We start from the raw sequence: 16,508 nt of genomic DNA on the forward strand, positions 1-16,508 counted from the left end.
CCAAAAAAAAAAAAATAATAATAATTGAATAATTTTAGGCTAGGCACAGTGGCTCATGCCTGTAATCCCAGCACTTTGGGAGGCTGAGGCAGGTGGATCGCCTGAGGTCAGGAGTTAGAGACCAGCCTGACCAACATGGAGAAACCCTGTCTCTACTAAAAAAAAAAAAAAAAAAAAATCAGCCAGGCATGGTGGCACATGCCTGTAATCCCAGCTACTCTGGAGGCTGAAGCAGGAGAATCACTTGAACCCAGGAGGCAGAGGCTGTGGTGACCAAGATCACACCACTGCACTCCAGCCTGGGCAACAGAGCAAGACTCTATCTCTAATAAAAAAAAAAAAAAAAAACATAAAAAAAAGGGCATAATTTTAAACAATATTTTTAGATACTTAACTATAACCTAGCAATAGTAGAAACATTCTTTATTTTCCCGGAAAGACATAACAATTAAAGATGTTAATTTTCATCAATTGGGTCTTAATAATAAATTAAACTGGATGGCTTTTGGGTACCCAGAACGTCTTCAGGTTTTTGAAGTTAAAATGTAGCTTTACAATCTCATTAGACTCATAAAAACAATAGGAATCATGGAAGATGTATGGTAAAATATTTTTTTGCTAGAATCTAACCAGATTCTGAACCTAAGCATATTATCCTTTTTTTTTTTTTGGGGGGGGGTGGGGGTAGTACATAAGAGAGATGGAGAGAATCCTTAAAATGGCTTAAATGTTCACTCAATTAGAGAAGATTTGCAATCTAGTTTTGTTAATATGTTAAAAGAGAACCCTTTGAATCTGAATTATAAAATCCTAAAACATATAGGTCAAAATACTGGTAAAGAAACCTCCAATAAATGGAAATATTCCATTCACTCATACTCATTAACAGAACTATCCAGTACACTACTAAAGAATGAGACAACTCAGTTGTGAGAAGAGTCACTCATGTGATTCATATAATAGACTAGGTAAAATGTACACACATGTATCATATAATATAGGGAGCTATGACTCATACATTAAAGTAAAGGCAGTTACACAAGGAACAGTGCAGCTGTCCTTGGAGAAAAACCAATCTCTGGTGCCCTTGCAATATGATTCACAGTGAAAAGGACCAACTGTATCTATGCAAACGTTTGATTCCTCAGAGAAAGACCCCAGTGCAGCACAGTGGATGTAGCTATGTTGGTGGACTTGTTGCCTAACATGAGTAACTTGATACACAAGCTCAGTAGGAAGTAAGACAGAATAGAGGCCTGTTTCACTTTAACTTCCCCTTGGTTTCTGGACTTGTTTTCTTGAAAGAAAAGCCAGTCACTAAATAGTCATTGTATTCTTCAATGACTACTTATCTTAGATAACTCTTCAAGTATTTACCATAAAAAAAGGAAGAGAAGTGGCACTGGTACTATGACAGACTCCCTGAAGGTAAGATCTTAGAGGGTTAAAGGCAAATTTACATGATTTAAGGAAAAGTAAAGGCAGATGAATTTATTGTGTGCTATGGTTATACTATTGTCAATATTATCCCTGCACCAGAAAATGCCTTTTTTTTTTTTTGAGACGGAGTCTTGCTCTGTCACCCAGGCTGGAGTGCAGTGGCATAATCTCGGCTCACTGCAACCTCTGCCTCCTGGGTTCAAGGGATTCTCCTGTCTCAGCCTCCACAGTAGCTGGGATTACAGGCGCCTGCCACCATGCCTGGCTGATTTTTGAAGACAGGGGTTTGCCATGTTGGCCAGACTGGTCTCGAACTCCTGACCTCAAGTGATCTAGCTGGGATTACAGGCGCCTGCCACCACGCCTGGCTGATTTTTGAAGACAGGCGTTTGCCATGTTGACCAGACTGGTCTCGAACTCCTGACCTCAAGTGATCTGCCCACCTCGGCCTCCCAGAGTGCTGGGATTACAGGTATGAGCCACTGCACCTGGCCCAGAAGGCTATTTTTTAATGATTCTGGGGCAAATGAATCTACCAACCGTCCTAGAAAGTAATTTGCAACTGAGTCCAAAAGGCAAGAAATCAGCTGGACTTAGAAGTATAATCAGTTTCTTCCTCTCAAAGGAAGCTCCAATATAAAAGCAAAATAATACACTACAGGTGACTATCCCTTACCCGAAATACCTAGGACTAGAAGTATTTTGGATTTCAAACCATTTTGGATTTTGTAATATTTGTATCATATTGGTTCAGCACCCTCCAAACCAAAAATCTAAAATCCAAAATGCTCCAATGCATTATTTATTTATTTATTTATTTTTAAGACGGGGTTTCTCCATGTTGGTCAGGCTGGTCTTGAACTCCCGACCTCAGGTAATCTGCCCGTCTTGGCCTCCAAAGTGCTTGGATTACAGGTGTGAGCCACCACGTCCAGCCATATTTTCTTTAAGTATCATCAGTGCTCAAAAAGTTTCAGAATTTGGAGCATTTCAGATTTCGATTTTCACATCAGGGATAGACGGTCAACCCACAGTAACTTAACACCTCAACAAGAAAAGTCATTAAAAGTTTCAACTAATGGGCCAGGCCCGGTGGCTCACACCTGTAATCCCAGTGCTTTGGGAGGCTGAGAAGGGGGGATCATTTGAGGTCAGGAGTTCAAGACCAGCCTGACCAACATGGTGAAATCCCGTCTCTTCTAAAATACAAAAATTAGCCAGGTGTTGTGCCAGGTACCTGTAATCCCAGCTACTCAGGAGGCTGAGGCAGGAGAATTGCTTGAACATAGGAGGCGGAGGTTGCAGTGAGCCAAGATTGCACCACTGCGCTCCAGCCTGAGCGACAGAGTAAGACTCTGTCTCAAAAAAAAAATAAGATTCGGCCAGGTGCGGTTGCTCACATGGTCAAGAGATCGAGACCATCTGGCCAACATGGTGAAATCCTGTCTCTACTAAAAATATAAATATTAGCCAGGCGCGGTGACAGGCAACTGTAGTCCCAGCTACTGGGGAGGCTGAGGCAGGAGAATTGCTTAAACCCGAGAGGTGGAGGTTGCAGTGAGCCTAGATCATGCCCTGCACTCCAGCCTGGTGACAGAGCGAGAGAAAGAACATTTCCTTGGGGTAATCACAAATTAGTTTTATTGTACAATGTTTCAGATGAAAAAAAGGTTACAAAAAAATCTATTTTTGTTTGTTAAAAACATTAGGAAATCTTTTCCTTGAACTTACCTAAGAGAGTTTTCTTATCAGTCACTATATATAATGACCAAGCATTTGTGAAGGGGAAAAATTTCCACAAAATTTTTAACATGACTGAGAGAAGAAAAAGTTATCTTACTTTTTTCATTCTGGCTTTAGAATTCTTTTATTTTTCCTTCAGAGAAGAAATATACCCAAAAAAAAGGGATTTAATTAGTATTTCTAATGAGCATAACTAAAAATGTAAAAAAGTTCTTCATTTTAAGCAAAACACACTAAGTAACATTTGGACAGAAGTAATACGTGGGTTCCAGTCTTATAGCCTGTGTTCTAGTTCTTGAAGGTGTATTGAAATCAATATTTATCCTAAGTAAATTAACACCAAAACATAAAAGCAAATACTGTATGTTTTCATTTGTTAGTGGGAGCTAAAAATTAGGTACTCATGGACATAAAGACGGCAACAAAGACACTTGGGGACTACTAGAGGCGGGAGGCAGGGAGGGCAGTAAAGGCTGAAAAACCAAATGTTGGGTATTGTGCTCAGTACATGGGGTAACAGGATCCTTCATAACCTAAACCTCAACATCATTCAATATACCCAAGTAACAAGCCTGCAAAAGTACTCCGAAAACTAAAAGTTGAAAAAGAAAACAAAAAACAAAAAACAAAAAATATTATTTATAAATATGGAAATCTGTATAATTTGGGATATATATCTTTTTTATTGAGAAGAACAGTCTATTGAAAAAATATCAGTGAGCTGCAAATTATTTGCATATATGTGAAACTAAAATCAAATCTTGAGTTATTCATGGAACATGAAGACATGATTTTAAAATTCATATGGAGAATTCAAGTTCAAATATCATGAAAAGGTTGGACCTAAACTAACAGATCCCTATCCTCTCCTGGGAAGAAATAACATATAACATTAACTTTAAAAAAGTAAATACAAGGCTGGGCGTGGTGGCTCACGCTTGCAATCGTAGCACTTTGGGAAGCTGAGGCAGGCAGATCACCTGACGTCGGTCAGGAGTTCGAGACCAGCCTGGCCAACTTAGTGAAACCCCGTCTCCACTAAAATACAAAAATCAGCTGGGTGTGGTGGCGCACACCTTGTAGTCCCAGCTACTCAGGAGGCTGAGGCATGAGAATTGCTTGAACCCAGGAAGCAGAGGTTGCAGTGAGCCAAAAATCACACCACTATATTCCAGCCTGGGCAACAGAGCAAGACTCCGTCTCAAAAAAAACCAAAAAAATCCAAATATCTTCTCATTAATACTTTAGTATGTTTTAACTAAGTCTTATATACAATCACATCTATATGCCATTAATTTGTACTGAAATATAATTTGCCAAATTAATGGCATATAGATGTGAGCCACCAAATATCCTTAAAATTTTGCTTTAGGGTTCAAAGAAAACCTTGAAAATAGGAAGTTATATTAGGTCATCAGCAGAACTATAATTACGAGTTTGAAAATAAATCTATCCTTTTTTTTTTGTTTTGTTTTGAAACAGGGTCTCACTCTCATGGCTTGATCAAGACTCACTTCAGCCTCCCCAAGCTAAAGTGATCCTTTAGGGACTATAGGCACACACCACCACGCCCAGTTAATTTTTGTATTTTTTTGTAGAGATAGGATTTTGCAATGTTGCCCAGGCTGGTCTTGAACTCCTTGGCTCAAGCAATCCTCCCACCTTGGACTCCCAAAGTCCTGGGATCACAGGTCTGAGCCACCCAGCCAACTTAATTTTTTAAATGAATAAAACATACAGAGTTTAAAGTTCAACATATTTAAGTTGACCCCAAAGAAAAGCTCCAAGGAGGCTGGGAGTGGTGGCTCACATCTGTAATCCCAGCACATTGGGAGACGAAGGCAGGAGGATCACTTAAACCCATTTTGAGACCAGCGTGGGTGACATGGCAAGACCTTGTCTCTACTAAAACCCAGAAAAAGTTGCCAGGCATGGTGGTGCACGCCTGTGATCACTTGAGCCCAGCAGGTTGAGGCTGTAGTGAGCTGTGTTCAAGCCACTACGCTCCAGTCTGGGCATCAGAGTGAGACTCTGTCCCAAAAAAAAATAGAAAAGCTCCAAGGAAAATGCAGTACACAGAGTGTAAGGTAATTAAGTCATTGAAATCCTTCAATCTCAAGAGAAAATTTCTCTCATTTTCAATCTCTCTCTGTCACATTTACACAAATATATACACCTGATGGAATTAATCACTTTTGTTTTGAATAATTTATCACAATACTACCTTAAGTCAAATCAACTATTTTCTTCAGAAAGTGTACCTTTGGGCCAGACACAGGGGCTCACGCCTGCAATCCTAGCACTTTGAGAGGCTGAGGCAGGCAAGTCACCTGAGGTCAGAAGCTCAAGACTAGCCTGGCCAACATGGCAAAACCCCGTCTTTACTAAAAATACAAAAATTAGCCAGGCATGGTGGTGGGTGCCTGTAATCCCAGCTACTGGGAGGCTGAGGTAGGAGAACTGCTTGGACCTGGGAGGTGGAGGTTGCAGTGAGCAGAGATCGCGCCACTGTACTCCAGACTAGGTGACAGAGCTACAGTCTGTCTCGAAAACAAAAAGTGTACCTTTGTTGTGCTTAATAACTTGATAGTGATAATGTCTCCATACTAGAATGATCTATGCTATGGAAATTTCCCCAGAATACTTGTTTTAATTCTTATTAGATGTTTAAAATATTCAATTTTTAAAGAACATTTTGAGAAGAAAAATTCTATGTCTTGTACAAACTGTCAAATCTTAAACTAGAATCTTAAACTAGAATGAATGACTGACTACAATTTTCTAACCTATACTTCTTTTTGCATATAAAATGTCAGAAATGAGATCTCCAAAATCCTCTAATTAAAGTCTCATAATCAATTTCCACAAAAATCTAGATTTGAAAGTTCTGTCTAGGCAGAAAACAGAGAATATTCATACTGTATTGCTTTTTTTTCCTCTTTTTAAATGAGGTAGTTACACAACCTTTCTTAAACATATGAACACATATACCCTGGTTAAAAGGTGCCAGTAGTAATAAGTTCACAAAATGTTCAATATTTCAACATTATAGTTCCTTAAGATGTTGCCCTCCTGGTAAAACACTGATTTTTTTATTTATTTAACATGTCTAGTTGGATCCAGTATGCTTCCTTACCCCAGTCTGTTCCATCGCCTGCACTTCTAGATTCATTGTCTCCTTCCTCTGATGTAACCAAGAAGTCAAACTCCTTTAGAGCTTCTTTTGTATCTCGATCTTCACTGCTGTCAGGCAATGCTTTTTTCCTAACAATCTAATGAAAAACATGCTAAATTAAATAAAGGAGATAGTTTCCCTTTACCGTTGAATAAGAAAATTCAATTATTTTCTTCAGAATGTGTACCTTTGTTGTGTTAAATAACTGTACTACCTCAGTGAAAATCACATTGTTTTTAAAGACATTATAAATTTTAAAGCAGTGATTTAAACTTTGTTCAACAATATGATGGCTTGTTTAAGTCAATTAATAGAACCACATGTGGAAATATAAGACATGTATTGAAACAATGTAGATAATTTACAAGGTACTCTGTTAGGTTCCCATAATTATTTCTACTGTCCTAACCTTGCATCGGTTTTCTCTAGAAGCTCTCCATACATTTAATTTTTTTCTCTAAAACACTGCTCTTTCAGACTGAATCTAACAAATTGGTAAAGGCAGCTACGGTTCATTTTTATATCTTTAGAAATAACTGGAATCACAAATCCAGTTGAAGTGTTAAAACTTAAGCTTCATACATGCAGAGACAATTTTTGAGATCTACACACCTAAGCTCTTTATAAATTATCTCCTTCTAGGTCACCTTTACCAACATAGGCCTAAAGAAATTGTATGCTTTGGTTTGCATTTCTTTGAATAAAATTTCAATATCTCAGTTTCTCTAGATTTCAGCTTCTTCACTTCATGCAAAACAGAAATAGCATGATATGATCAAATGTTATCCCTGGGCTATTAGGAGTGGCTTAAAATTATCAAAGTTTTACAGACAGATCAATGGGATAGACCAGACAGACAGACTAAAGAGTTCAGAAGCAGAGCACAAGAGATGACAAACACGTGACTTGTATGGCCCTGTTCCCATGCTGACAACTGGTATCATTTATCAATCACAGCACTCTTCATCAAAGACAAGATACAGCATCAGAAACCTTTCTCAGCATAGCACTCCAAGAAGCCACTACCAATGGAACAAAGGTGCCACCATAGATGAAACCTATCTGGCTTTAACTGTCCTGGTACATACAAAACCTGGATAGGAGAAATCAAAGGATTACTTAATGATGCTAGAATAATTTGTTTAACTATTTGGGATATTTTTGTAAAATCAAGAAATACTTCTATGCTTACAGCACCTCCCAATCTAACATCTAGCAAATCGATTCGACAAAAAAGCAAGATCAGTGTGGCAGACTGAGAACCGAAAACCCATTCTTGAATGTGTATTTTTATAAATACAAACCATATTTGAATAATCTGTTCTAATTTTCCCTAGGCAGCCATACTAAGGCAGAAAGGTGTCTCTGAAGAGTTATGCCAACAGGACACCCCAATTCTCATAGTTCCACATATAAATATATTGCCTAATCTACCTTCTTTTACCCTAAAGGCTTAATCCCTCCCTCTTCTGGACCCTGATGAGATGCCAGCTGTAATTCAGAGGGGCTATCGTCAACATCTTTGTCTGTAAGTCCTTGTTTTCACTGCCTGACAAAAAGAGCAGAGAAAATCCGTAAGAAGTACATAGAACCTCAAACTGCAAGTCTGAATGTATTCTCAACATTCAATATGATATTTAATGTCACAAAAGCAACTCCTGGGGAAAAAAACCCGTTTCTGGTCTCATCACCTCAGTAAATTCATACAAAGAATAAATGGCATATTTATTACTGTCATTGCAGATTACTATTTACCAAGTATCCCACTTTAAATAAATAAACCGAAAGTCCTTTGTTTTTAACGTTTGGGTATAGAAGAAAAATAAATTGTGTTTACCAATGGAGAACAGGATTAGAACAGGAAGGTCTAGAGTTTGTAATAACAAGCATATATTACTTTTCTTCCTGACATAGAAGGTTCCACTCCACTCCTACCTTCAATGAGCTTATGAATCAATTGAAGAAATTAAGACAAAACCAAATTAAATTATGGGCTGCATAGGGTGCCTACACAGATCAGAAAAAATAAATAAATAAACTGTCACTTCAAAAACCTTCAGTAGGGCCATGACACAAAGGAACATGAGATTCTTTATACTGTGGCTAAAAAAATAGTTAATAGCTCTTATTTCCATTCTTTTTCCTCCTGAAGTTTCTGAATGGGAGATTAGATGCTGCTGCAGAAGTTAGCCTTTACACAGCTTGAAACTGATAACGTCTTACATGCACATATAATCTCAAGGTTGTTATTATGCTTAGCTGGTGATAACAAGAATGCTGATAATAATGACAGTAAAGAAAAATAAGGACTGGGCACAATGGCTCACGTCTGTAATCCCTGCACTTTGGGAGGCCAAGGTGGGTGGATCGCTTGAGGTCAGGAGTTTGAGACCAGCCTGGCCAACATGATGAAACCCTATCCCTACTAAAAATACAAAAAAATTAGCTGGGCATGGTGGTTCATGTCTATAATCCCGGCTACTCAGGAGGCTGACGCTGCAGTGAGCTGAGATCGTACCATTGTACTCCAGCCTGGGCAACAAGAGCAAAACTCTGCTCTGTCTCAAAAAAAAAAAAAAAAAAAAAAAAAAAAAAAACAGTGACGAGGCAGATGATGAAGAAAAAGACAATTTAGAGGAGGAAAATAATCCAGCATGTAACCCAAACTCCAAAAATGGCAAAGAAAAAAGAAAAGGATATGAGGCTTTGAAGACACTCCTGTATACAGCCTAAATACAACAGCAGTTACTAAGGGCTTTATGTTTCTCTATTTTCTTAGTTGAGTCTATTAAACTATTTTGATTAAATAAATAAATTAACATTTTAAAAACTTGTTCTACTTGACGTTTTAATAGGATAACTTTTAGCTTTCCCTATAGAATGCAATAAATTTTCTGTTATGCTTATTTACTGCTAAACAGAATTAGATTTTTAAAGTCCTTTTGGCATGTAGCTATTTGACTGTAGCTGGAAAATTAATGTAATATAATGTAAAAATATGCAAAACTGTTAAAACCAGTGATTAATTTGCTTAGAAATATTTTTTTCTAAAAAACTAAAAAAGTTTTTCAGTGCAGTAGCATGATCATGGCTCACTGCAACATCAAATTCCTGGTCTCAAGCGATCCCCCTTCCTCAGCTTCCTGGGTAGTTGAAACTACATGTGTGTGCTATTGCACAAGGCTAACTAAAAAAAATTTTTTTGGAGATGGAGTCTTGCTATGTTGCCTAGGCTGGTCCCAAACTCCTGGCCTCAAGTGATCCTCCCACTTCAGCCTCCTGAGTAGCTGGGATTACAGGCACAAGCCACTGCACCCACCACAGAACTGCTATGATCTGTACTAATTAGAAGAGAGTATATTTATTATGTCTGTGGGTTAGGAATTTCTAATAAGAGCATATGTAATAGTTTTAATATCTATAAACTTTTAAAATATTTAAATTGATATCACTAACACAGAAACATATAGCATCATGATTCAAGGCATTATTTAATACTGAGCTATGAATAAAGTATTTTGATGGAAAAATAATATCTCGATGCAATCATTCTATAGAAATAACAAGGGGCTACGCAATTTCCAGATGATTAGGGCACAGAAAAAGTGTCACAGAAGTTTAGGCTTTGCCTTTTACGACAGTAAATTAAGACACATGCTATTACTACCTGTTTGGATAAGAAAAATTGTAAGTTACAACTTGAAGTACAAATAATTTCCATGGCAGTGCTGTATTAGCAAAGTACTACTGAACAGTGGTCAGGGAAAACAATAATGTGGCAGAAATAATTTGAAAGTCTCTGATGGAGCCCAAGAAGCAGAAGGCATAAAAAACAGATGGGTTACACTTAAAAAGCACTTTGTAAGTTAAATAGATCATTTTCGCACATAGTGTCTCTTTATTCCTCACAAAATCCTCCATGGTTAAGATGGTTATTTATTACAATCCACATTTTACAAATGAAAAGACTAAGCCTGAAGCATTAAGAAACACAAATAGTGGCAGAACTGGAGCTTAACCCAAGTCTTTTAGCTAGAGGTCCAATCTGCTTTATATTACTTTACATTCCTCTCTATTCACAAATAAATGTGAAAGAGGAAAAATGTAAACATTTTCCTAGACAAAGCAAAACACATCCTCATCTCTTACTTAAAAAAGAAGGAAAAGGAGTAGGAGAAAGAAGGAAGAAGTGAGAGAAGGGAGAAGGGGAGAAAGTGAAGACAGAGGAAAAGGGGAAGAGGGAAGAAGAGAAGAAAATGGAGAAGGGAAGAGAAAGAAGTGGCTAGTAAGAGACATCTCTCATTCCAAGAAACTGCCATGGGAAAGTCAATAAGCTGAACAAAACTTGAGAACCCTTCACAGTTGTGAAGAAATCTAATGGAAGAGTTCTCAAAGTTTGCAGAATTTGTCTACCAAAACAATCCTAACAAGACAAAAACTGCATATATTAGAGCTGATGCTAGTCACCATCAGGCACCATAATGTGTCTGTCAGTTCTATTCTCTTATAGCAACCAATAACCCTGCATTGTTATAACACACAGTATTTACTATATTCATCTGCCCCATAGAAAACTGTCCTGTTCAATGAATGAACAAAAAATCAAACAGTGAGGAATTTCAAGAGAAAGCTACTATACAAAAAATATTCTTAATTTGAAATCAATATTAAAAACTCGCCCCAAATTCATGAAAAAGAAAAAGCTAGAGGTTAAGATTAAAGAACATGGATTCTTTTATGCATTATGTAGTATGTATTATAGTCCCTAAAAATATTTATATTGTATGAGTTATCTAACTCACTGTTGACGTATCAATGACGCTTTTCTCTCTTCCATCAACGTCATCATCTTCATCTTCATCACTGAAATCTGCAGCTGCACTTTCAAGGAATTTGAAATTATCCAGCACGGAGGCAGAATCTGTTAACTCAGATTTTCTGGTGTAAAACATGTATATCCTGCTTAGTTAATCTTTTTAACTTTAATATAAGAATTAACCCATGAAATGTTGCATTAACTTCTGTTTATATGGTAACTATAAATCCCAAATCACATTATCTATATTGATTCTTATCAATTACATTATCATAGATAAATTTTAAAAGCAATACAGGCTGTAGATACTCTTTTAAGTACTTTGTAATCCTATCTATCTACCTACCTACCTACCTACCTACCTACCTACCTGGAGACAAAGTCTCACTCTGTTGCCCAGGCTGGAGTGCAGTAGCATGATCTAATTCACTCCAACCTCTGCCTCCCAGGTTCATGCAACTCTTCAGCTTCAGCCTCCCATGTAGCTAGGATTACAAGAGGGAGCCACCACACTCAGGTAATTTTTGTATTTTCAACAGAGATGGGATTCCACTATGTTGCCCAAGCTGGTCTCTAACTCCTGAGCCCAAGTGATCCACCTCAGCCTCAGCCTCCCAAAGTGCTGGGATTATAGGTGTGAGCCACCATGCCTGGCCACTCATATTTACTTAGATTAGTGATAATCTAATGTAAAGAACTCCCCTTCCTGATTCAGTATTATTTTGATCCTTACACCAACCTTAATGTATTTCTTTTTTTAAAAATATATTTATTATCTCTACCTCCATTTTTCTCTACTCTTATCCTCTCTGCAACTCTCTTTGACCTCTTACATAAGTTTCCACAACTAAGAAAATAACAAATATGTCATTTTTCTCTGATGCATTCTTGTATTTCTGCTCAATAACTAAAGTAAAAGAGAAAATGTGTACATAAAGTTACTAACAGCAATATTAACATTATTGTAAGACTTGACCCTGTTGATTAATAAGCCATTAATCTTTTAGAAATAATTGAATTTTCAAATACATGACTTGAATTGAGTTCCCTCAAAATAAATTTAGTAAAGGTTCCAATGGCCAGAACAAAAAGATCTCTCCAGTTCATTAGGTAATCTTTTAGACAGAGAGCATTTTCCTGAAGGAAAAAAAAAAAAAAAATATATATATATATACACACACACACACACACACACACACACACACACACACACACAGATCTATCTTAAATTTCAAATCTCCTTAGAGCTTTGTGTTTGGTATCAGCCTCTTCTAACCTTTTATCCCTACTGAAATCTGACAGATTAACAACAATATCCTGGTCATTCTTAAAGGACAGATCAAGGCCAAAACACACACGAGTGGTCTTCCCTGAAAGTCTTTACTGAAGGTTATTAAAGTATGCATTATAGCTCTTAAAAACATTTATACTATGGTGGCTCACGCCTCTAATCCCAACACTTTGGGAGGCTGAGGTGGGTAGAGAGGTCAAGAGATCAAGACCATCCTGGTCAACATGGTGAAACCTATCTCTACTAAAAATGCAAAAAATTAGCTGGGCATAGTGGTACATGCCTGCAGTCCCAGCTGCTTGGGAGGCTGAGGAAGAAGAATCACTGGAACCCAGGAGGCAGAGGTTGCAGTGAGCCAAGATGGCATCACTGTACTCCAGCCTGGCAACAAAGCAAAATGTCTAAAAAAAAAAAAAGAAAAAATTATACTATCTAAGTTAACTTGATGACTTACGTTGACCCATAACATAAAAATAGATAATGTCCACACGGTCTATGTCTATACAGAGAAATACCATGCCTTACATTTACAAATACAAGTTAATGTATTTTTTAATGAAGCCTACAAAGTTGGAAATGTATTCTTAGTTATTAATGAATACATTTTAGAAGGCTCCACAGATCTTTGTTTATAAAAGTCCCACAGTGAACCTTTACCTAATCCCATAATTTTAGTTTATATTCCAAATAACAGGAACTATCTTCTCACCAGAAAATTTATAGAGCTCAATTAAAACCATTCTGCCTTCCTAAACAAGTGTCAAAATAAAAATCATACTTAGACATTCACAGAATTTTTGACTTTTTATTCAATTAACAATCATGGAAGACTTTTTCCAATAAAGAAAAATCTCTTTATTGAACTGTTTATGCTTATTTTAAGTAGAATTATATATGATTGCATGATACATAATCCAAAATGGAAAACAAAATATTTCAAATAGCTAATGAATTTTTCACACTTACGCTATCACTTATAATATGTATTTTATATCAAAGGAAAGATAAATTACAGCATTATGAGATAAACAAAAGTGGCTAAAAAGCAGGGTTACTTCTAAATAATTTGAGGTACTTTTGTGATTTCTGGATCATCAATCATGAAATTTTGTTCTTACAGATTGTACTGAATTTCCAAACAAAATGTTTTCTGAAGTTTTATTTGTTGATTAGGACAATATACTAAAATCTGTATTAAATACATAAATTTGAAGCAAATGTCATAAATAATAGTATTCTTGAATTAAAATAGTCATAAATGATAACTCCAATCCTTATGTGTTATCTTCTAACCAAACAAAATTTTAGAATTTTTATTAAATTATAATTATTTCTATGTCACTACCTGAAAGTACAAATAATGCCCATAAAACCAAAAATATTTAATAAGAACTAATTATAGTGAAAACACTTCCCAGACAAAATACTTACCCAATCATTGCTGTCTCTTTAACTTCAGCCTCTGTGCCATTTACAACTGAGTCCTGATTTTTGTCATCTTCCCTGTCAGTGACATCACTTGAAAAGCCCAACAAAGCTCGCACTCGTTTAGATTTCACATCTAGAATAGTATCTGTATAACCCACCTCCTGTAGATACCTGTGTGAAGAGGATCCTTACAGTTCAGTCATACTGGAATCAGTATTCTATAATTTAATATATAAATGAAAGCATTTATTTAAACTCATTGACCACATAAGACTTAACAGTACAGTACTATGCTAGTAAGACTTAATAAATAATCTTCCAGCTGCAGATGGAGCTGTCTCCTGCAGTACCAGCCTCTACAGTCACTGAGAAAAATGAGAGAACTATACAATACACCATTCATTACATTTACCATAAGAAGAAGCTGGTCTTTAATATATCTAATAGCACATTCTTTCCTTTAGGCTAGATTGGAGCTAGCTCACTCCCAGACTCTACCAAATTAGTATTTTATAATAGTTATTCCAATAGCTTTTTTTTTTTTTTTTTACATTTGTCATGTATCAATTGTTTGTGATCTAGACAGAATGTTCCTAGCATATATGGTCTCCTTCATTACACACAAGAAGGAAGTATTTCTCGAGTCACCTCTACAGAATGGAAGCTTCTATCCTGAGACAACTTTAAAATAAAAATAGACCGCAATTAAATTGTGGCATGTAGGGGGTGTGTGTATGTTACTGAAAGGCAGTGGCACAGAAAAAACAGCAAAGGCTTTGTACTGAGAGCTAGGTCTGGGTCCTATTTCTGCCACTTACTTGCATAACTTTAATTCTCTTGAACCTCAGTTTTCTATCCCCTAAAATAGACATACCTAATATTGTACTTGACATATAAAAAGCACTAAATAAATATTAACACGAAAGTTGACAAAAAAGGCCAAAGTGGCAGTGGCAGAACCCTGAAAATGGTAAATGCCATTAGGAAACATGATAGACAAACATTTGACATAAACTTATAAGCAGGCACTGAGTCTACTGGATGAAAGAAGAAAACAAAGGTTGATGAGATAAGCAGTTTAAATTAAGTTTATTGCAAGATTTGGTCTTGGTTATCACAGTTGAAAGATCTATCTCAAAAATATATGTGATCAAAGGGAATAAGTGTATCTTATCAAATCAAGATGCTCATTTTTCAATCCCATCCAATATTTATAGAGAAGTCTCGATTAAAGTTTAGATAATAAATACTCCAATTCCCTAAATTTAAAGTTCTTGAAAACTGCTTCAAAGGTGTTATATTTTTCCATTTTTAACAAATAATATTTGAGACATACCTCACTTTGGCAACAAAATCACATTACAAATACCTGTTTCAAAACTGCTCTTACCATAGATAAGCTGGTTTTACTAAATAGTTACTTCCTCATTCATTGATAAAATGACACCCTTACTCTGAAGAGTTATGGGTCCTTTAAAGTTTCTGAAAATATTTCTTGTATAGCTCATTATGAAACCATTTCTTGTTAAAAAAAAAAAAAATTAGCATTCTAAGAACATACCTATTTTAAAAAGGAAGATGTATACGTCATATTTAAGATCAAAGCGTGGGCATTAGTAAAAATCCACTTATTAAATATCAGAAAATATCTCATTTTCTTCTGTCTAGATTAAAAAATAGATATGTGAAGAAATTTTAAGATTCTCTTTCCATAGTCAAAAGGAATAGCTGCTATACATCTACTTTGGAAACCTTGGGTTTAAACAACCTTATAATCAACCTTCAAACAACAGGTAGCAAATTTCCTTTTACTGAGGCATTTCAAAGGTGGTATTCAAGAACCAGGCACTGAGCCAGTGAATCTAGTCTACCTCTTGATATCAGAACCTCAATCCATCTTTGTTTACTCTTTGTTGTCTCAAACACATATTAATATTTTATGGAAGAAAGTTGACCAGGCGCAGTGGCTCACACCTGGAATCCCAGCACTTTGGGTGGCCAAGGCAGGCAGATCACTTGAGGTTAAGAGTTCCAGAACAGCCTAGCCAACACAGCAAAACACCATCTCTACAAAAATACAAAAAAATTAGCCAGGCATGGTGGCACACAGTTGTAGTCCCAGCTACTTGGGAGGCTGAGGCAGGAGAATCATTGAAGCCCAGGAGGCAGAGGTTGCAGTGAGCCAAGATCATGAAACCACACTCCAGCCTGGGCAACAGAGTGAGACTCAGTCTCAATCAAGTAAGCAAGCAATCAATCAATAAAGTATATGTTAGGCAGTATTTGCAAATTTGGAGAATCCAAAAAGTTCTCCAATTATTTAAAAGTTTTAAAACATAACAAAATTGCATGTCAACACCAACTGCATATATATTGAAATGTTTATATTCATACATAAAAGATGCAATGAAAAGAATAACTTTAAAGGTATAGAATTTTTTTAACTATATAAATTCCACCACACAGAAAAAGTATTTAATATGAAAAAGGAACAGAAATTCAATTAAGCTTTTTCACAGCATCCATCTAATAATAATAAGAGATAAAATATTCATCTGACTTGAAAATACACAGTAAAAATAACTTTGTAAAAATGTTTCTTGTCTTTAACCATT

General features: G+C 36.3%; 1 protein-coding gene across 3 annotated transcripts in view; it reads right to left on the reverse strand.

Annotated features, from left to right (window-relative positions):
- STRN (striatin) overlaps positions 1–16,508 on the reverse strand; it is a 136,099-nt gene that overhangs the window by 57,554 nt on the left and 62,037 nt on the right. For all 3 annotated transcript variants that reach the window (XM_032239305.1, XM_032239307.1, XM_032239306.1), the window contains 3 exons: positions 13,897–14,064; positions 11,161–11,296; positions 6,320–6,455 (listed from right to left, as the gene is read on the reverse strand). In XM_032239305.1, coding sequence (XP_032095196.1) covers positions 6,320–6,455; positions 11,161–11,296; positions 13,897–14,064 — 440 coding nt within the window. The remainder of the gene's footprint in view (positions 1–6,319; positions 6,456–11,160; positions 11,297–13,896; positions 14,065–16,508) is intronic.

This window comes from Sapajus apella, unplaced genomic scaffold (assembly GCF_009761245.1).
Source record: "Sapajus apella isolate SASKATOON/1434 unplaced genomic scaffold, GSC_monkey_1.0 scaffold44, whole genome shotgun sequence".
NCBI lineage: Eukaryota > Metazoa > Chordata > Mammalia > Primates > Cebidae > Sapajus > Sapajus apella.